Source organism: Entelurus aequoreus, linkage group LG14 (assembly GCF_033978785.1).
Source record: "Entelurus aequoreus isolate RoL-2023_Sb linkage group LG14, RoL_Eaeq_v1.1, whole genome shotgun sequence".
Classification (NCBI taxonomy): Eukaryota; Metazoa; Chordata; class Actinopteri; order Syngnathiformes; family Syngnathidae; genus Entelurus; species Entelurus aequoreus.
Window position 1 is genome coordinate 47,086,374 of NC_084744.1, and position 21,731 is coordinate 47,108,104.

At 38.5% G+C, this 21,731-nt stretch overlaps 2 protein-coding genes across 3 annotated transcripts; one reads left to right on the forward strand and one right to left on the reverse strand.

Moving 5' to 3' along the window:
• Positions 1-170: 170 nt before the first annotated feature.
• tmem41aa (transmembrane protein 41aa) lies at positions 171-6,858 on the reverse strand. The gene is made up of 5 exons (XM_062070023.1): positions 6,612-6,858; positions 3,289-3,439; positions 2,981-3,142; positions 2,764-2,902; positions 171-1,031 (listed from the first exon to the last, which is right to left on the reverse strand). The coding sequence occupies exons 1-5, from the start codon at positions 6,845-6,847 to the stop codon at positions 829-831; spliced, it is 891 nt and encodes a 296-aa protein (XP_061926007.1). The 5' UTR covers positions 6,848-6,858; the 3' UTR covers positions 171-828.
• A 43-nt stretch (positions 6,859-6,901) lies between these two features.
• Positions 6,902-19,703, forward strand: ehhadh (enoyl-CoA, hydratase/3-hydroxyacyl CoA dehydrogenase). 2 transcript variants are annotated; one of them, XM_062070021.1, is made up of 7 exons: positions 6,902-7,293; positions 8,358-8,461; positions 8,635-8,804; positions 9,921-10,032; positions 10,358-10,462; positions 17,035-17,376; positions 18,114-19,690. In XM_062070021.1, exons 1-7 carry the CDS (start codon positions 7,217-7,219, stop codon positions 19,358-19,360), a joined length of 2,157 nt encoding a protein of 718 aa, XP_061926005.1. In that variant the 5' UTR covers positions 6,902-7,216; the 3' UTR covers positions 19,361-19,690. The 2 variants fall into 2 exon arrangements, with proteins under 2 accessions (XP_061926005.1, XP_061926006.1); XM_062070022.1 differs by lacking the exon at positions 8,358-8,461 and having other exon boundaries at positions 7,138-7,293; positions 18,114-19,703.
• Positions 19,704-21,731: the final 2,028 nt, after the last annotated feature.

A 21,731-nucleotide genomic window follows, 5' to 3' on the forward strand; every position in this document is an offset into this window, starting at 1 on the left:
ATTTATCTGTACAGTAATCTATTTATTTATATCTGCACCTTATTGCTCTTTTATCCTGCAGTACAACGAGCTAATGCAACAAAATGTCGTTCTTATCTGTACTGTAAAGTTCAAATTTGAATGACAATAAAAGGAAGTCTAAGTCTATAACATCAATAATACATTGTAGAGTAATTATGAAAAAACATTTAATGTATTTTTCTACAGTCCAAAAATAAAACATTTCAAATACAATTCTTAATTTTACAGTGAGATCATTTCTAATATTTTGGTGCCTTTTTAAAGAAAACCAGACAACACTCACACGTGACCTTAACGTGTTTTGATACAGTTAGAACACAGTCCTTGTACCTAATGTTGTGGCCGGTGAGCGACTATACGAAACACCTATTCATCTATTCCTCAGCACAGTCCGCGTTGTTACATTCTCTTACATACATTAGGAATAATTGGATTAAAAATAATATGACAGTAAAAAAATAAGTGCAAACCAAGTGCTTGTGTAATAATTCCCAGATGCATTACAACTACAGCAGGTTGGCTTTCGCGTTCTTATTAAATGGAGATATTTTTGATTGTGATCGCCTGTATCATATCTTTAATAAGGATGTCACTTTTAAGTCATGTATAAAATGATTTTGGTTACAAATATTTAACTCTATATTTTGCCTCAAACGGTGGTCGACTCACACGAGGTAGAAGTTTAAAACAGTCTAAAATTGCTCCTCCACACACCCACCGTACGTCACCGTCCCTCTAAGATCGGGTGGCTGCGGCAGTCCGAATCCAAACAATCCACCAAGTCGGTCTGGCGTTTAGAGGAGCTAATCAGTGCACCTTCTTTCCGTTCTGTTCCTGCGCCTCGAGGCGCCGCTGGCTGTACCGGCGGATGAGGGCGCTCGGCAGCAGGGCCATGCAGGCGATGGCCAGCAGCTGGATAAGGCGTTCCCAGGAGAACAAGTCGTCCAGTGACGACACCTCCGACAGCACGACTCCCGTCTGGACGCAGATGAAGTTGTAGGGAAGCAGGCCTGGAAAGAGAAAGGAGACAAAAGTGAGTACACCACTCATATCAGCGAGGCTTTTTCATTTCTTATTATGTTGGAAAAGTGCCAAGTGGCCCAGTTTCATCGCTCCACGATGTCACAATAGATGCTGGAATTCAGGTTTCTCCTCGATGAGCCGCAGCTCGCCTGTGCCGGTGGCTACCACCAACGCATTTGACAGTAGGCAAGACACAATTACAGTGTTTCCCACACATTCATATTTGTGGCGGCCCGCCACGAAAGAATTACGTCCGCCACAAATTTAAAAAAAAAAAAAAAAAAAAAAAAAAAATTTTTTTTTTGGTCCTCTCCATCTTCTCAGGCAAATCATATAGTTGATGTAGATGCCCATATCGGCTGTTCAGATTTACTTTACAAAAGAGAAGTGTAGGATACTTCTCTTGTTGCCTTATTTGTATTTGACTTTATTAAATGCATTTATATTAGAAACACAACATGTGTATATAACAAAGGGTGCAAAGTCTGCAGGCAGTAGGAAACACATGGTTAAGTGTAGGGAGTAAAACTGATGGCAGTCTAAAGTTCAAGATTTTTGGAGCTCTTTGTTCAGTGGATCAGATGTTAGATGAAGCTCTGTGTCTATCTACCACCACTACTGTTTTCTGTTTATTTGTTACTGACTGTGGCAGGACACCTCTGCCTCTGTTTCACTGTATGTTGCTGGTAAATAATATGGTTGTAGTAGTAGGCTAAAGTTAAATTATTTAGTATGCACTAATTAAAGGGGCAGAGCTTTATGAGACATTTTAGCTTTTATATTTTATAAGATATATTTTTTATAAGAACCACAATTAATAAATATATTTCAGTGAATAACTTATTGTTCAAATCTGTATATAAATATGTACATAAAGTGTTGTAATTATATTGTAAAATGGATGGATGGATGGATGGACGTTTAAAACAAAACTATTATTAATTAGTAAGTATACATTTTTTTAGCCTTTTTAGAGAAAATCATATCATTGTAGTAAATTATGCAAATTACTCGATGATGTCATGGTGACCACGCCCATAGCCACGCCCCCACCGCCACAGGTATCTTGGCAGTTTATGGGAAACACTGAATTATATTGCTCCTCACGAGACTAATGGCTGTGTGCTGACTCATTTTCATTCCTAGGACATTGGATTTTAATTCTCTTGAAAGCCAAAGTGGACATAAAAGGTTTTACGTTTTTGAAGGGCGTAAAACATTTTGGATTCATTCATATTTGTCAAAAAAAGTCCCAACAAAAATATCTGAATAATTTTGAACCCTTTTGAAAGCCTTTTGATTTGATCATGTCACATAAATTACCGTATTTTCCGGACTATAAGGCGCACTTAAAATCCTTTGAATGAATGAATGTTTTTTTGTGACCAACAAGTATGTGCCCCAATCACTCTATCACAAAAAAATAAGAGTTGTAGAAAGTATTGGAAACTCAAGACAGTCATGACATTATGTCCTTTACAAGTGTATGTAAACTTTTGATCGCGACTGTAGATTTTAACTGGCTGTCGGGTTGGTTTTCCACTGCTCGGAGTGCTTATATCGGAGAGTTTAGATGCAAGCTGATATCATCCGATACTCTTTTTTTTTTTTTTTTGCTGGTATGGACCGATATTTGATGTGAATATTGGATTGGGACACCCCGAGTAGTGAGTTCCTTTACGATGATGTCATCGTCATCAATCGCACTGTTGTGCTTACCGATGAAGACGGAGCAGAAGAAGAAGGTCACTGGGATGTTGACAATGGGAGCCGACATATTCAGGAACCAGTTGGGGGTCATGGGAAAGAACCTCAAGAAGAGCAGGAAGAAGAACAAACAGTCCTTGTTGTCCTCCACCTGGCAGGGAAAGAGCAACATGACCCTGGTAACATGACAGCCTGGTAGGAAAACACTGCAAAATACGTGTCGACTGACCTTCCTCTGGAGCATGGAGACTTTATCAGGGAAGATGTTCACAATGTAGTGTTTCCCAAAGGCCTGAGATAGAAGATAGCATGTGGTGGAGCCCACAGTGGTGAGCACACAGGCCAGCAGCAGACCCTCCTGCAGGCCAAATATAGCCCCTGCTAAGATGTTCTACACAGAGAAAAGGTCTGAATTAGTATTGTGCTTAATAATCAATCATAATCATCTATGTGGGGAAAACTACGTTGTTGAGCCATAAACCCATTTTTCAACTTGTCCCCCAGCATCAGACCAAAGTACAGCGTGGTTCCCATTACCAGGAAAGAGGATCCAGGGATAGCGAAGGACTGCTTGTAAAGGTAAGCGCTGCAGAAGAGTAGGAGCACGTATCCCGTGTGTTCCGTTTTGTAAAACTGAAGAAGCTCAGCCAGCTCTCGTAGCTCCTCCAAGTCAGATGGGAATTTCAGCCTACCAAAACATAAAAGCACAAATTAACAGTCATTTTGGTCATCTACTTCCTGTGCAAGAAGAATTCAAAGCAAATCTGGTTAATCCAATTGCCTTCTAACAAGATGATGCCTTCAAAGGTGGGTACAGTGTTTTTAACAGGCCAACGTGAAAACAAATATATACTTTAACATAATCCCTAATAATTAGACGTAGTTATCCGTTAAGAGGGAAAAAGAGTGTTAAAGTGTCGTAAAGTGGCATGAAAAAAGTCTAAACAACTTTTAACTAGTGAATATCAAATTTCCCACAGGAAGTTAAAGGCACCGTTAAGAAAATGTATCATTCGTAAAAGTGGACCTTTTGTCGTTAGGTTACAAATGTATTTATTCTCTGTATTGAAATATTGGTTTGAAAAAGCATGTTTACAAAAATGTCGTTAAGTGACGTGAATCAAGTCCTTTTTTACAATGTTTTGTTTTAAACATTACGAGATTAAAACATGTACCTTTACCCAGGGGGTGTCCCCACATCTGCGGTCCCTCCCAAGGTTTATCATTGTCCCAGTAGGTTGAGTTTTTTCCTGCCCGGATGTGGATTCGGATCAGATAATGTCGTTGTGGTTTGTGAAACCCTTTGAGGCACTTGTGATTAAGGGCTATATAAATACATTTTGACTGATTAAAGGGACAAGTGGTAGAAAATGGATGGGATGGATGGATGGATGATGATTGACCTTCCCAACCCAGCAGGCACAATTAAGACATTGAAACAACGTTGATTATACATACTTGTCCTTTAAAACTAACTTTGAAACAACGTTGCAAAATAGTTGCATTTGTAAATTTGATGTCGTTGTTGGTTGGGAAATGACCAAAATTAAACAGTCAAATGAATGTCAGAACCAGACATTAAAGTTTATACTTCTTCCAATTACCTATATTTTGAGATATGTTTAATTTTATTTTGTTTTCTTAATTTAATTGTCTTTTCTTTTTTGTGAAATAATAATATTGCCATTGAGCACAAGACTGTTCACTGGAGATATGTATGTATATTATGTACTACATGTATGACGTGGAGCTGACTATGACATACTGAATAAACAACAACTAAAAAAACAAAAAACATTACATACACGTCGTAAACATGCGGGTTGTTTCAACGTTGTATTTGTGTTGTAGAATATTGGTTCAGATATGACCAAAAATCCATGGCCAAATCAACATCAGAACCCAACATTGATTAAACGTCATCAAAAAGCATGTTGTTCCAACGTTAAGCTTGAGTTGCTCAAAGCAAAGGTAAATGTATAAGATATCTTAAATGTACTAATACAACATAAACATTTTCAAATGTATCAGGAATTTGTTAACACTGGAGGCAGCTCAAACTTACTTATTTTAATGCAATGATTATGTCTCGCTTTTATTATTGTATAACATGTTGGTCCCAGGCAAGCAAAATGACACGGAGGCCATTGGAAACTTTGCACACAAAAAATCGCTCAAAACCCTTGACCGAAAACCACAACACCACCATCACGGTATAGTTCTCCAAAAATATAGATTGTTAAATTTTGCTAACATTCAAAGTTTAGCATCAATGCGAATGGCCCATCGAATCCTAAATAACACTGCACCAGCGCCACTTAAGCACTTTGTCCAGTTTACATCTGCTGTGGCAACCAGAAACACACCAGTCTACACCAGGGGGCAGTGTGCTGATTATGCAAAACCTATTTTGCACAATCAGCCTTTTCGTATAAAGCCATAAAGGAATGGAACAACCTCACAACAAACTTGAAAAGTCTAACAGATTACTCTTCATTCACAATTTAAGTAAACAATTGGCTTTGGAGCAATCAAAGCAGCTCACACGGTCAGTGAGGTGGGCACTATGTTTGACACGTCAACTTAAGGTGTATTATATTTATGCGTGAGAACATTTTGTTGTAAACTGTGAGGTGTGTGTGCTAAAATCATGTTGGTTTTTTTTTTTACAAATGATGACAGATGTGAACAAGAGCATGTATTGTCTGTGTTATAATAAAAATGAGAGGTGGTTGTATTGTATAATAAGTATGTGTCATTGAAAGGGCATTTTATGACTTTTCTCAATTTGATTACATGCTATAGTATAATTCTAATGTTATAATTTTATTGCATGATTTTTGTATCTCTTTAATTTAGGTAACCAGGGACTGCAGATGGAAATGAGCTATTTAGCTATAATCTGGTGCAGAACATATCTCTCTTTGAGCTTAATGTCTCTGTGCATTGTCCCTTCAAATAAAGACTAAACTATTATTACGTGTTATTTGTCATGTTATTCACGTAAATTCTAGTACAGTGTTTTTCAACCTTTTTTGAGCCAAGGCGCATTTTTTTCTTTTAAAAAATCCGGAGACACACCACCAGCAGAAATCATTAAAAAATGAAACTCAATAGACAATAAAAAGTCGTTGTGGCAATTGTTGGATATGAATTTAAACCATAACCAACCATGCATCACTATAGCTCTTGTCTCAAAGTAGGTATACTGTCACCCCCTGTCACATCACGCCGTGACTTATTTTGAGTTTTTTGGTGTTTTCCCATGTGTATCGTTTTAGTTCTTGTCTTGCGCTCCTATTTTGGTGGCTTTTCCTGTTGTGTTGGTATTTTCCTGTTGCAGTTTCATGTCTTCCTCGAACGCTGTTCCCCGCACCTGCTTTGTTTTCGCAATCAAGAACATATTTTTTTTTGTGTGGACATTGTCGATTGTCATATCGTGTACGGATGTACTTTGTGGACGCCGTCTGCTGCTCCACACGCTGTAAGTCTTTGCTGTCATCCAGCATTCTGTTTTTGTTTACTTTGTCGCCAGTTCAGTTGTAGTTTCGTTCTGCAAAGCTTCAATGCCTTTTCATAGGGGGCACTCACTATTTGTTCATTTTTGGTTTAAGCATTAGATACATTTTTTACCTTGAAAAACACTGTTTTAGTAAAATCAGCTAATTTGATGTGGCTGACGATCCATTTACTGGTGTCACCTTGCACTGTTTGTGTATTAAAATCGAAAGCATATCAATACATCAAATATATTTGTCATACATGTTTTTATATAAAGTATGTTGTTACAGGGAGGTTACCTGGAAACAATAAACAATATCGCGTCACTTTAAGAGCATTCCAAAGAGAACTACTACAACCTGCTGGTCTCCTCGGTGCTCCCAGCGGCCACTTTGGACTCGACATGTTCGGTCGGCGTCCGAACAGGTCTCGGCGGTGCAGGAGGCAAATACAGAGACAACAAATAAAGGTATAAAGTAGCAGTTATAACCACAGTGAGAAGTCCAACGAGTGAGCGCATATTCTCGCTCGTTTTTGTTTTTGTTTTTAAGACAGCTAACACCGGAAACGAGTGAAAACGTGTCAGCGACGTCATTTCCGAAAGTGACGTCATGGCGGTTGCTGTGTTTTCATTCGTGTGACAGTTAAACTGTGACTTTAGAGTCATCTTTCGCCAGGGTTTGACCTCCAAAGTCCAAACGTCGGTGAGAATTTGATGGAGAAAAAAAGTCTCATTTCTAAGAATTTAGCTAAGAATTTTAACGAGGTACCAAAAACATTTCCCACCCCTAAACAGATGGGGTCGCTAAAGCGATGAAGTGCTAGGAGTTGAACGAAATTGTGTTGACATCATGGCTGCAAAGTGTGGAAGTGTGCAAAAGTTGAAGTTGTTCTGCCAGCAAAAACACTCAAAGTTCAAAGTTCACTCCGCCCAGTAAAAAAGTGCCGTTGCTTGCGAGAAAAGATGGCTAACTATTCGCATATTTCTGGAACTGCTGTTGGCTTGATTACGCTTCAAAATCCTCCTGTAAATGCACTAAGGTGAGTTAAGAACTATTCTGTGTTGAGTTAAGAACTATTCTGTGCTGGACAGGTTGACTATTTATCTGAGGATAGCAGTGTTTGTCTTTGATAGTCTCTTTAGAGCATTCTTTTTTGTCTTTTTTTTTTAAATTAAATGAATCAATCCAACAACATATACAATAATAATACAATTTCAAAACCAAACCCGGCCCAGCAACATTCAGAATAGCAACACACAAACATGAAACAAAACTATACAAAAGTAGTCAAACAAAAATGAATAATATCAACAACAGTATCAATATTTATAAGAATTCCAACATAGCAGTGATTAGAAATCAGTCATTGACATCAGCCATTTATGAAAAATACAAACATTTAAAAATGAACAATGGTGTCACGGTGGCATACACATCTCATAAGTTTGGCAACACATTGTGTCCAATATTTTTATTTTTAATAGTTAAAACAAATTTAGACAATTGATCCCATATTCCAATATATGACTCATTGTTATCTAAACTAAATGCAGTTTTTTTCTACTAATATCATCTCCATAGCTTGTGTCAGTCAGTATGAGTTGGACTATCAACATCTATCAATTTTTTTAAGTATTACCCTTTTTGTTATGATGCATATTGAAAGAAATTCATGTTTACTCTTTGATGACACGTTACTAAATTGATGCAGGTCCCCAAGAATACAAGTTTGCAGTGTCATTGGGATGTTAATATTTAGAAATGTGATTGCTTCTTTTATGGTTTTCAGACATCAATCTTTAGAGCATTCTATTTTTGTCCAAATGGAAAGCTTTACGAATATATTGCAACGTTTTGATTTGTATGGTCTGGGCATGTTGACTCCAACAATATTTATTTGTCATTAATTTTGCAGTAGCACTAAGTGTCCAATATGTTCCTACATTACCTCATTATTGTACTAATTTACTTAATTGTCTTCACTTATCCAGGCACCTTGCAAACTTCCTGCATACGTTTACTCAAGTTTTCTTTCTTAAAGACTGTAAAAAAACAACAACTTAACAATCACATCAAAATAAAATGTGCATGTGTGTTGTACAGTGCAGCAGTACGTCAAGGCATTGTGGACACAGTGAAGAGGGCCCTCGGTGACCCTAAGGTCAAGTCTATTGTCATATGTGGTCAGAATGGAATCTTCTGTGGCGGTACATGCTTCTTCCTTGACGTCTATCACATGTTGGCTCACTATTTAAATGAAGGAATGGTTCCTATTAGCAAAAAAAGATTGTATGACAAGCTTGATGCAGCCAATTCATGACAATATTTGTGTTTCTTTAATATGCAGAGACCCTGTTTATATATATATTTTAAATAACAGGAGCAGATATCAGGGAATTTGGGAACTCCATGCGTGGGCCTCCACTGGTGCCAATGATCCATGCCATAGAAGCTGCAGACAAGCCGGTGGTTGCGGCCATAGAGGGGATCGCCCTGGGCGGAGGGCTGGAGTTGGCGCTTGGCTGTCACTATCGAATAGCACACACCAAGGTTAGTTAAATGTGTCTCCACTAAAGTCTCAATGTATCCGAGGAATATATCATACTCAGTCATATCACTGAAGTCAAGTTAATTAGAGCCAAACGACAACAGAATTTGACACTTTTCACATATTAGTATTAAAAAAAAAAATCATGATGATGAAAAGATTTGACCGAGTTGTTGCGTTAATTGGTTTTGGACATGACTGTGATAAATACATTTTTGCAAAGTATAAATAATTAATTATTAATCAAATACATTCATAGCTAAAGCATAAAAAGCTTGCTTACAAACTTCTAAATACATTTTTCAACATTATGAAAGCTCTCTACACATGAAATGACACATTTCACATAGGATGACAGGGGATGCAAAACAATAACAATACTGAAAAAAACTGCAACAAAAAACAGTGCAATACATGAATTGATTTACGTGGACCCCGACTTAAACAAGTTGAAAAACGTATTTGGGTGTCACCATTTAGTGGTCAATTGTACAAAATATGTACTGTACTGTGCAATCTACTAATAAAAGTTTCAATCAATCAATCAAAAACATTTTCATAACATTGTCACTACTGCCTTGTTTCTCTTGTTATATTCTTATTTTTACTGTTATAATTGTATTCTTATTGTTGCTTTTTATTTTTATTCTTATTGTAATATTTTCTATTTATTTTCCATTTATACCCCCATTATTTCCTTTTTAAATTTGATCTCAATTCTGTACACTGCTGCTGGAATTTTAATTTTCCAGAGGGAACTCTCCTGAAGGAATCAATGAAGTACTATCTATCTATCTATTTTAGTCACCTTAACAATCTTTTGTATAGTAATGTTGCCTGAGCCAATCAGGGGCCACAATACTGAACAGTGCGCTGATTAGTTTGGTCTCTTCTAGTGGCTGATACTACTGTGGTGTTAATATTTTGTGTTTATTTTTAGCAATGTGCTTTAAAGAATGTGCTTTAAAAATGTATTTAAAAAAACATCTGCAATGTGGTGAAGCCGCATTATTTGGAGCGGGATTTGGCAAGGTTGTATATAATGTAGTTTTATTATTTAGAACACACACTTTTTGTATATTTAATTGATTAAACTCCCTATCTGGGCTCAATTCCAGGCCAAGCTGGGGCTTCCGGAGGTGACTTTGGGTCTGCTGCCAGCTGCAGGGGGTACCCAGCGCTTGCCAAGGCTGACTGGACTACCGGCTGCTTTAGACCTCATCACAACTGGTAACAACAATGGCTTTTCTAGGCCAGGACTTTACACTTCACATATCACTTATTATCTATAGTGTACTCAAACAACCAGCAGAGGTCAGCCTGTATCCTGGGTTTAAAGGTACACTAAAGCCAAAAAGCTTCAATCATTTTCATTTGTCTTTGGAGCATACCTGTTTGTTTCAATACAATTTAGAAACTAATTAAATTAAATAATAAAATGAAGATTGAAATGTATTTTAAACAGAACTGCTGATGCTTCTCCACCAATAATCTTAATGTGTTGCATGTCAATCATGTACTGGATACTTAAAGCTGTCATGTGTTGTTGCCACAGGTCGTCACATCACCGCTGCTGAAGCGCTCAAATTGGGAATAGTGGATCAGGTTATTGATCATAACACCGTGGATGCGGCTGTCAAGTTTGCGCTCGGTGTTGCAGGTGAGACAAAAGCAAGCCACTGACATGTATGTCACCCGGGGATCGATAAACGTTCCCGGTGGCTGCTTTAAAAAACTAAATCAATGGGGGATAAAGCTTATCTCACATATTTGAGAGATGGTGACATCCAGAATCGTTGATGCACAAGTAGTGAAAAAGAAGGGGGATGTGTAACTATGGCTATGAATGTTTGATAGCTGTGTGAGATGTGCTCTGATGTATTCTCTGCCTTTGCTGTATTATTCAAAAGGGTCAAAGGGGATAAACATTCTTAGGGTATTCATCATGAAAGTTGTTTAACTAGTTAGAGTTTGCCGTTAATGTCGGAATCAAATACGCTGGTTACTGTTCTATGGCTACACACTGAAAGAGTCATTGGCATCTTACTGAAATGCAGACTTAGAGACTTCAGAATCAGAATAGTTTTATTGCCATTGTTTGAGAACGGGTTCACAAACTAGGAATTTTTCTTGGTGCAATCGTGCAACATAAAACACACTTAGACTTCCTTTTATTGTCATTCAAATGTGAACTTTACAGTACAGATAAGAATGGAATTTCCTTGCATTAGCTCGTTGTAGTGCAGGATAAAAGAGCAATAATGTGCAGATATAAATAAATAGATTACTGTACAGATAAATATATTGCACTTTTTTATTTGTATCCACGTTTATGGGTGTGTGTTATATTGTCTTTATATTCCAGCGAGTTAATCTGTTTTTGGGGGAGAATTGAGGAAATTATTTTGATGTGTTCAAGAGTCTGATGGCCTGAGGGAAGAAGCTGTTACAGAACCTGGAGGTTTTGCTACGGAGGCTGCGGAACCTCTTTCTAGAGTCCAGCAGTGAAAACAGTCCTTGGTGGGGGTGGGAGGAGTCTCTACAGATTTTCTGAGCCCTGGTCAGGCAGCGGCTTTTTTTTTAATACAATTTAATACAAGTGTAATTTAATGAATTGCTAATTTAATACAAACAAATAGTCATGCTAATAATAATATGGTAATATAAGTATTTAAATAAATTAATGCCTCCTCTCTAACAAACACTTTGTAATAAATGTAATGTAATAAATCATAACAAATACCGGTATCTTGTACTCTGGGCAGTTTAGTCAACAATAGAGAAAATTTAGCAGTTGTATGCTGTCAGGGCCTGCAAGGCCTTCTCTGCTGGCCTTGCATAAATCATGATCATTAATTAATAAAAGTAAATTTTATTTTTAATTGACTTTCCATAAATATATACAAGTATTCATCATATTCTCTTCATGTCATATTAGGCTCCAGTGTTGCGGTTTTTAAGTTAGAGCTTTTATCCAATCAGAATTCAGCGAGCTTGTTGCCAGCGCTGTATGAATTCTGCCAGAGGCCTTCTAACTCAACATTAGTGGCGGCTGTGCAGTTTAACGAACGGAGGACATTCAGTTAACAGACAGTTGCGATAGCCGATCAGATCACGAGTTGTTGATAGTAGCCTTACGCTGAACGAGACTGTGATTGGATACTCACTCGTCACTCCCAGGTATCCAATCAGAAATTGTGATTTACGAAAGCAGAAAGTAGCACCGGAGCCATACCCGGCCAGCGGAGAAATCAGCGGTACTCACTTTTTTAACCAACAAAGCGGCAGAGCAAAACGTTGATTAGGTGGTAGATATAACGGTTTGCCTGCCACTTCCACTCAAATCAACCAACTACGAGCGATATTGTGAGTTCAAATATATTTTTTCACATTCAATATGTTTTTTACAATTATTTTTGTTTTGACAGCACCACGTCCGATGCGGACGTGGTACTGTGATTTTTAAATGCGTCAAAAAATAGCCCTTTTTGTACACAAGTGACAAATTGAGTTGATTCAATGCACAGTAGTGCGCAAGTGTGTTTCTGTATAGTATTTTACAAGCCGTGGTCATGTGGCGACATTAATTATGGTATTTTGAGAGGTATTTATTGAAGTCGGACTAAGTAGGACATCACTGAAGGCCTAAGTGGGAAACACACGGCCCGCCACTGAAATATAGTACTTCCACTACTGTTCGACTTACAAAACAAAATATTATTTTTACAATAATTCAGGAAAACATTTACAAAACTTTTTTAAAGAAAATATTAAGCAAAACACATTTTCTTAACCTACCAGTGTAAACCAAACTAACACGAAGCCAGAGCTAGCGTTCTACTAGCTTCATTTACCTTAGCTTAATTTAGGTTGAAGATTTAAAAAATTGAGGACACCGCAGCTCTATTTTAGTGTCCTAAAAGGATCTCAGTTTTCAAAAAGCCTAGTTGTATTTTGGAAATAGTGACAAAAAAAAGACAAATTTGATTACATTATGATTACAATTAAAAACTTTATTCTTGCCCGCCATGTGCTAAGCTAGCTAGCTACAGTAGCTAGTTGTAACGGCTAAGTAATACACAAACACTGGCTTTCTATCCGAGTACTCAAGTGTTTTTTTCCCCTCTAAATAAAAAAATAGGTCATATACTGTACATTGTTTTTATCATATGAAATGAAGAAAATATATGTTTCAACAAATTTAACTTTAGCTTCCTGTGCAAAGACAGATACTCGTGTTTGACCATTTTGCTTATAGTTCTTAGAATCTTCTGGAATGCCAATTTTGTGTCAAAGTATAACCTTTGTTTACATGATGCCTCCCAAGATGACTTTGAGTTTGTTAGAGGAAAATGAGGTTCAGAGTGAGTCAAGCAAGCAAAACGAGATGCGAGTCAACCAAACTGAAACCTTTGGATGGATGCTCCCGTCTTGAGTTAATTGGCGGGTTTGCTAAACGGTGACAAGGGGCGCCCCGTCGGTTGCTAAATAAAAAGCCGCCGCCAGTGAGCCTACCAAGTGGAGCGTCCCAGTGTCGGACTAAAACAGTGTGCAGTGTGTTGAAGCGTTTGCACGTGTTCCTCCCTGGCCCCATTGATGGGATTAAATGTTTTCGCACAGTGGTTTGCAACATCTGCCCGTTACATCTGTCAGGACAAGCAGGCGTCCCTCTCGCTGCAGGACAAATCCATCGAAACAGCTAAGCCATTTACAGATTAATGGATGGATATAGTAAAGTGTCTTGGGGTCATAACGCATCCCCACACTAGCATTGAGTTTGCACTAAGGACATGATGTATATGTTCAGATGGCAAATAACCCGAGTCCTGAAATATGGTTACAAACTTCATTTCATTGTTTATTGGACCAAATTTGAGCCGGTGGATTGGATAGCGGTCCTTTAATCTACGCCACACTGACCCATTTTCTGGATCTCAGTGTAATTCAGTGGCGCTGTGAAGGATTCTGTCTTGTGTAATCATATCAGGGGAGACAGGAATGGGAAGTTGAGAATTTTTACCCTGGGGGCATTTTTATTTCTGACCAATTGAAATGACGGCAGATACTGTGGTCTAAATCGAGTCTTTGCCAGCACCTTCTCCAGGAAATTTGCCTCCGAGTTAGGTGACGCTGGAAAAGATAATACAGTAGAAATTGGGGCGTAATTCTTAGAGTAAATCACTTTTTTGGGGATAGTTTAACAGTAAATCCAAACTTTTTCAAATTGTGGACCGCATACAAGATTAAAAAAGGCTAAAAGCAAACTAAAATAGGATTGATTTTATTTATTGCACTTTATGGAATTAAGGAAAATTCCACGGTTGACGTGTAACATTTATGTATCGTATTTTCCGGACCATAGGACGCACCGGATTATAAGGTGCACTGCCGATGAATGGTCTATTTTCGATCTTTTTTCATATAAAAGGAGCACTGGATTATAGGGCGCATTAAAGGAGTCATATTATTATTATTTTTTTCTAAATGTAAAACACTTCCTTGTGGTCTACATAACATGTAATGGTGGTTCTTTGGTGAAAATGTTGCATGACGACAGATCATCTTTAAGCCGCTTTCTGACAGTCGCTTCCGGATGCTCCGTTTTGTGGGCGGTCTTATTTACGTGGCTCACCTTCGGCAGCGTCTTCTCCCCGTCATCTTTGTTGTAGCGGTGTAGCGTGCAAGGACTGGAGTGGAAGAAGTGTCAAAAGATGGCGCTAACTGTTTTAATGACATTCAGACTTTACTTCAATCAATAATGGAGCAGCATCTCCTCATCCGGAAACAACAACAACACCGGAAATGTGTCCCGTGAAAAAACATCCGACCGGAACTCTAATAACTAAAGTTCCTTGGGTGAATAATGTAAACTCACTACACCGGTATGTTTTAGTGCTTTCATGGCGAGTTTACTGACAGATATAAGTAAGAACTTTACTCTACTTTATATTAGAAATGGCAACAACGGCGGATGAATGTCACATAACAAGAAGATAGAGAAAAAGAAGAAGCCTATCAACTACGGCGTCGGTACGGACTACAAAGGCAGACGCGCACAATTTTTCAGGATTTATGCAGATCCTAAATACAGATCAGCAGGTACCAGAAGGTAAGAAAAGTTGCTTTTGCATAATATTGCGAAACAAAACGCCATATATGTGTTACCTTATACACACACCATAATAATACTTGTATGTTTAATGCTCCGACAATCCACCAAGCAAAGCGGCTTCATAGCTTACCAAAGTCGTACTAAAACATTTTGATAGATTTTGAGCACCGTGTGTAATGTTCTATATTTTCAATGGAACATAGAAAATGTTGGTGTTCTTTACTTGAGTGATATTGCCATCATAGTGCAGCCTACACTTATCTCTTATGTTTGACTGCCATCTACTGGTCACACTTATCATTACACCATGTACCAAATAAAATTGCTTCGAGGTCGGTGAGCAAAACCAGAATTATTCCGTACATTAGGCGCACCGGGTTATTAGGCGCACTGTCGAGTTTTGAGGAAAAAAAAGATTTTAAGTGCGCCTTATACTCCGGAAAATACAGTACAACAAAGAACAAGAGAACTTAATGAAAATGTAATAAAGGAGTTAAAGTAATACAATGGACGTAGGGTAATCAATCAGTCAAACTTAATTATACAGCACTTCATGCACTAGTAAGTTGCAACACAAAGTGCTTTATACTAGAAAATAAAATGCACACACAGCACTATTGACAACTACAACGAGTGAGCCTCACTGGAGAATAACTTAAAATTAAAATCCTCTAAAAATAATATAAAATATATATTTAAAATATATCTAGAAAAACTATATGAATAACAAATAAGTAAAAACATAAAATAGTGAGATGCTATCAAAAATATTATCAAATAAAAAAAAATTTACAGAATAGAAATTAAGAACCTAAGAAGAGGGTTATATAATGTGTATAATGTAAAGCACATTGGGGGCCACTCCACGTGTATTATAGTGCTATATAAATACAGACCATTTACCATGACCATTTTACCAATATGCAAAAAAATTGTATACATTTAAGGAAAAAACAGCATGTGTCAGTTTTGTGTTGTTCGTATCAAAAGTAAAAGTTTTTCTTGTTATCACATTTTTAGTCATTTATTTCATTTTTTTGAATTACTGCGGGCTCGATTTACATTCTTTAGTTGCACAAACAATACCTAGCCAGTTTACACAAAACTTTCTAGAGGGATGGCAGATGGGCCAAGGCATGAAAGAATATAATTTTGGTGAAGATCTGCAAAAGGCTTCCAAACAAGAGTTTTTTTTAGATTCGAATCAAAGGATTAATCCACCCCCTAGAATCAGAATGGTAGTTCCCCCTCCCTCATTTATCCATTGCTGGCCTGCACTCTAGCACATTTATGCACACCATCACTTCATGATGCAACATTGTACAAAACCCAAAACCAGTGAAGTTGGCACGTTTTGTAAATGGTAAATAAAAACAGAATACAATGATTTACAAATCCTTTTCAACTTATATTCAATTGAATAGACTGCAAAGACAAGATATTTAATGTTCGAACTGAGAAACTTAAAAAAAAAATGTTTTTATGCAAATAATCATTAACTTAGAATATAATGGCAGCAACACATTGCAAAAAAGTTGGCACAGGGGCATTTTTACCACTGTGTTTCATGGCCTTTCCTTTTAACAACACTCAGTAAACGTTTGGGAACTGAGGAGACCAATTTTTTAAGCTTTTCAGGTGGAATTCTTTCCATTTCTAGTAGCCGCACTCTTTTACTATGAAGCCACGCTGTTGTAACACGTGGCTTTGCATTGTCTTGTTGAAATAAGCAGGGGCGTCCATGATAACGTTGCTTGGATGGCAACATATGTTGCTCCAAAACCTGTATGTACCTTCCAGCATTAATGGTGCTTTCACAGATGTGTAAGTTACCCATGCCTTGGGCACTAATACACCCTCTCACCGTCACAGATGCTGGCTTTTGAACATTGCGCCTCGAACAATCCGGGTGGTTCTTTTCCTCTTTGTTCCGGAGGACACAACGTCCACAGTTTCCAAAAACTATTTGAAATGTGGACTCGTCAGACCACAGAACACTTTTCCACTTTGCATCAGTCCATCTTAGATGAGCTCGGACCCAGCAAAGCCGGCGGCGTTTCTGGGTGTTGTTGATAAATGGCTGTTTAAAAAACACACTTCTTTCGTTGTTTCCCTTTTAGAGCACACGCTGGACGCTCGCCGAATTAGCACCCGTCCATGCCCTTGCCCTCCCCATTTGGATGCTCTGTTTGAGGAGGCTATGCTCAGGGTGCGCCAGAGCACCCGTGGAGCCATAGCGCCAGTGGCTTGTGTCCAGGCCCTGCAGGCAGCCGCCACCTTGCCCTACACTCGGGGGATGGAGAGAGAAAAAGAGCTGATGGCCACATTATTCACCTCTGGCCAGGCTCGGGCTCTGCAGTACAGTTTCTTTGCTCAGAGAGCTGTTGCCAAGTGGAGCATGCCCAGTGGAGCTCGCTGGGAAAACAGCAAGCCAAGGCCCATTCGCAAAACAGCTGTTATTGGTAAGACTGTTAGTCACTAATTCTGCCTACGTCAATATATTTATTTAACAGTCAAGGTAATCCTAATTAATGAATCACTACCTTTTTATATTCATTTTATATAGAAGAGAACACTGAAAAAGATACAAGTATATACATACATATGTGCATATATGTATATAAATGTATATATGTATAGTATACATACCTGTATAGCAGATTCTATGAGGTACTCGGCATGGCAGAGTATTATACTTTTTTTATTCTACACTTCCGTCAGTGTACTGTTAAATACGATTTGTCTCAACCATGTGCCAAAAAGTAAAACAAAGATGCTCCGTTATTCTAACATGTGTATTTAATGACTTTTTTACAGTTTCCCACGGTACTATTTTGAAGTGGAAAACTTGCCTGTGCATAGAAAGTGCTATGTAACCAAAGTTTGACTGATTAATTAGGGATAAACACCATCAACAGTAGTTAGTAGGTAATAGTAGTAGTAGTAGTAGTAGTAGTAGTAGTAGTAGTTTCATCCCTCCCAGTAGTACAAGAGAATGGACTGTGTCCTCTCTGCAGTTGAACATTCTGGACATCAAAGCACTGCAGCTTGTGCATTAAAATTCCAGGCTTGGAAAAAAAAAGTCTAGTGTTGATACCTTTTTAAAAGCTGGTCCTCAGCAATATAGAAAAATCGAGGAGTTGTGATTTTTCTCGATCAAAAGTCACTAAAATGTCCTTTTTAATGTTTGGTCTTGAAGGTCTCGGCACAATGGGGAGAGGCATCGCAGTCTCCCTTGTTCAGGCGGGCTTGTCTGTGGTTGCCGTTGAGGCCCAGGAGAAGCAACTGATGGACTCCAAGCAGGCCATATCAGGTATGCTGCAGCGGGGGGCCAAGAGACGAGGGGTGGCTCCCCCACTCGACACGGTCACTTACAGCCAAAACCTGGAGGCCGTAGCGGATGTTGACCTGGTCATCGAGGCTGTGTTTGAGGACACGGTCCTGAAGAAGAAAGTCTTCCAGCAGCTCTCTGCTGTGTGTAAACCAAACACAATCCTGTGCACCAACACGTCCGGCATAGACGTAGACCTCATCGCCTCTCAGAGCCCTCACCCGGAGCTAGTGGTCGGGATGCATTTCTTTGCCCCGGCACATGTCATGAAGCTGCTGGAGGTGGTTTGTGGATCACGCTCCTCTCCCGAAGCTGTGGCCACCGCCATGAGTCTGGGAAAGAAAATGGGCAAAGTCGGCGTGGCTGTAGGTAACTGCTCTGGTTTTGTCGGGAACCGCATGCTAAAGCCATACTTGGAGCAGGGTTTTTTTCTGTTGGAGGAGGGAGCCACACCTGAGTTGGTAGATGGAGCACTGGAGGAGTTTGGTTTCGCCATGGGGCTCTTCAGAATGTCTGACCTTTCTGGGATTGATGTCGGCTGGAGGATTAGGAAGGAAGAGGGTCTGGTGCAGCCTGGTGCAACAACGGGGCCGGGAGCCAGAGTCCGACATGGTCGCAGGTACAGTCCTCTTGGAGATCTGATCTGTGCGCACGGACGATTCAGCCAGAAGACAGGCCGCGGATGGTATAAGTATGACAACCGGCATGAAGCAAGGTTCGACCCATGGGTACAACACTTCCTGGAGGAGTATCGATCCCAACATGGCCTGGTAGCGCGCCGCATAGACCGCCAGGAGGTGCTGGAACGCTGCCTGTATAGCCTCATCAACGAGGGCTTCCGTATCCTTGAGGAAGGAATAGCCGCCGGACCTGAAGACATAGATGTCATCTATGTGTTCGGCTATGGCTGGCCAAAGCACCGCGGTGGTCCTATGTTCTACGCCAGCATGGTGGGCTTGACCAAAGTTGTGGAGAGGCTGGAGCACTTCCACCAGGCTCACCCCGATGTGCCTTACCTGCAGCCATGCGGGCTGCTTCGTAGGCTGGTGGCCAGCGGCAGTCCACCCTTGCACAAGTGGAGGGGAATCATCAAAAAGACTCACAGCCATCTTTAAATCTTCGGGATTTCATAATTTCCTCCAAAAAAATCACTTTTCAATCACCTAATAAGACTGATTTTCTGTATATCATACATACAATTTTAATATAATGATCTGTAATGTCTACAAATGGCTTTATTTTCTCATGTAGTGGTGGGAGCTGTTCCTCAACCGCAGAGAATACCAGGCTTCTGTTAATGGTGAGGATTTTATTTGTATGCACGCCTTTAGTTATGAAAATGTTGTTCATGATTTTGTTAAGTAACTTTCACAAATAAAAAATATTGTGTTTGTTCTACATGGAATAATCCTACTCTAAATTATTTCTGTCCAACAAACCGTTAACAAAATATTTTTCCATCCATCTAGATGGACTTGTCATCCTATACCGTCTTTCTTTTTTTGCCGCCCAAACCCTAAATGTTTTGTTGTTGAAATATTTACAGTGATGTTACGGAATAATACACATTTTTCTTAAGCTTTACAGATACCACTTCAACTGTGCAAGTCTTACAATAAAAGCTGTCTCCGGTATATGGCACATATTGGCATCAGTCATGGTACGAGTGGTGCCATTTGACATTTTTTGGGAAGTGCACAAACATGGTGTAGAGAAAAGTGCTATATAATTCCATACTTGCCAACCCTCCCGTTTTTACCGGGAGACTCCCGGTATTCAGCGCCTCTCCCGGTAACCTCCCGGCAGAAATGTTCTCCCGACAAACTCCCGGTATTCAGCCGTAGCTGGAGGCCACGCCCCCTCCAGCTCAATGCGGACCTGAGTGGGGACAGCCTGTTCTCACGTCCGCTTTCCCACAATATAAACAGCTTGCCTGCCCAATGACGTCATAACTGTAGAATGATCGAGGGCGAGTTCCTGGTTTCTTATGTGGGTTTATTGTTAGGCAGTTTCATTAACGTCCTCCCAGCGCGGTAACAACACACAACAACAGCAGTCACGTTTAGTGTACCGTAAAGCAGTTCGTCTGCCGTAAACAGCAATGTTGTGACACTCTTAAACAGGACAATACTGCCATCTACTGGATAGCCTCCAGAACACAGAAATTCAAGTATTTCTTTTATTTATATGTATAATAAAATAAATATATATATGTATCTATATATATATATATATAGCTAGAATTCACTGAAAGTCAAGTATTTCATACACACACACACATATATATATATATATATATATATATATATATATATATATATATATATATATATATATATATATATATATATATATATATATATATATATATATATATATATATATATATATATATATATATATATATATATGTGTATATATATATATATGTATATATATATATATATATATATATATATATATATGTATATATATATATGTATATATATATATATGTATATATATATATATATATATATATATATATATATATATATATATATATATATATATATATATATATATATATATATATATATATATATATATGTATATATATGTATGAAATACTTGAGTTGGTGAATTCTAGCTTAAATATATTCCCCTCTTAACCACGCCCCCCACCCCCAGCTCCCGGTATCGGAGGTCTCAAGGTTGGCAAGTATGATAATTCACTTCACATAATTCACATACAGTTTTAAAAAAATAATTTAAATCTTTTATGGAATAATAAATGAACATCATATTAAGAATGCCAAAGATGCATGTGTTTGGAAATGGATAATTGATATAAACATTTTAGAAAAATACATGTCATGGAAAGATATTTGGAAAAATGCCAATAAGATGCATTCAAAATAAACTGAGTCAATTTAACATCTTGAACATATTTTACACCCTCCCAGTTGTTTAAAACAGGTGCAGTAAGTAGCAAGTTGTGTATTAAGTGTCAGGCAGGTGAAGGAACTCTAATTCATTTACTGTGGGAATGTCAGAAAAAAAAGAGTTGTGGTTTGTTGTGAGCATTGCCTTGTTTGTCCATCGTAGGCCACCGTAGGTTTTAAAAAAAGTTAAAGTACCACTGATAGTCACACACACTAGGTGTGGTGAAATTACCCTCTATGATTGACCCATCCCCTTGTTCTACCCCCTGGGAGGTGAGGGGAGCAGTGAGCAGCAATGGTATATATATATATATATATAATCACAACAAATCTGCGATGTGGTGAAGCCACAATATTTGAAGCACAATGTGGCGAGGAATGACTGTATTTAAGGAATTTTGGTATTTGAGTTAGGTTGCAAGTAGCATCTAATATAATTAAAGTGGGAGTTCCTACAATTGCCATTAATAGCTCCGAGCTGTTGATCGAGGTCACTTATTGGATCTTTTTTTTTATGCTTCGACATCCCATTTATTACTTCAGTCACTATCCAAAAGGAATC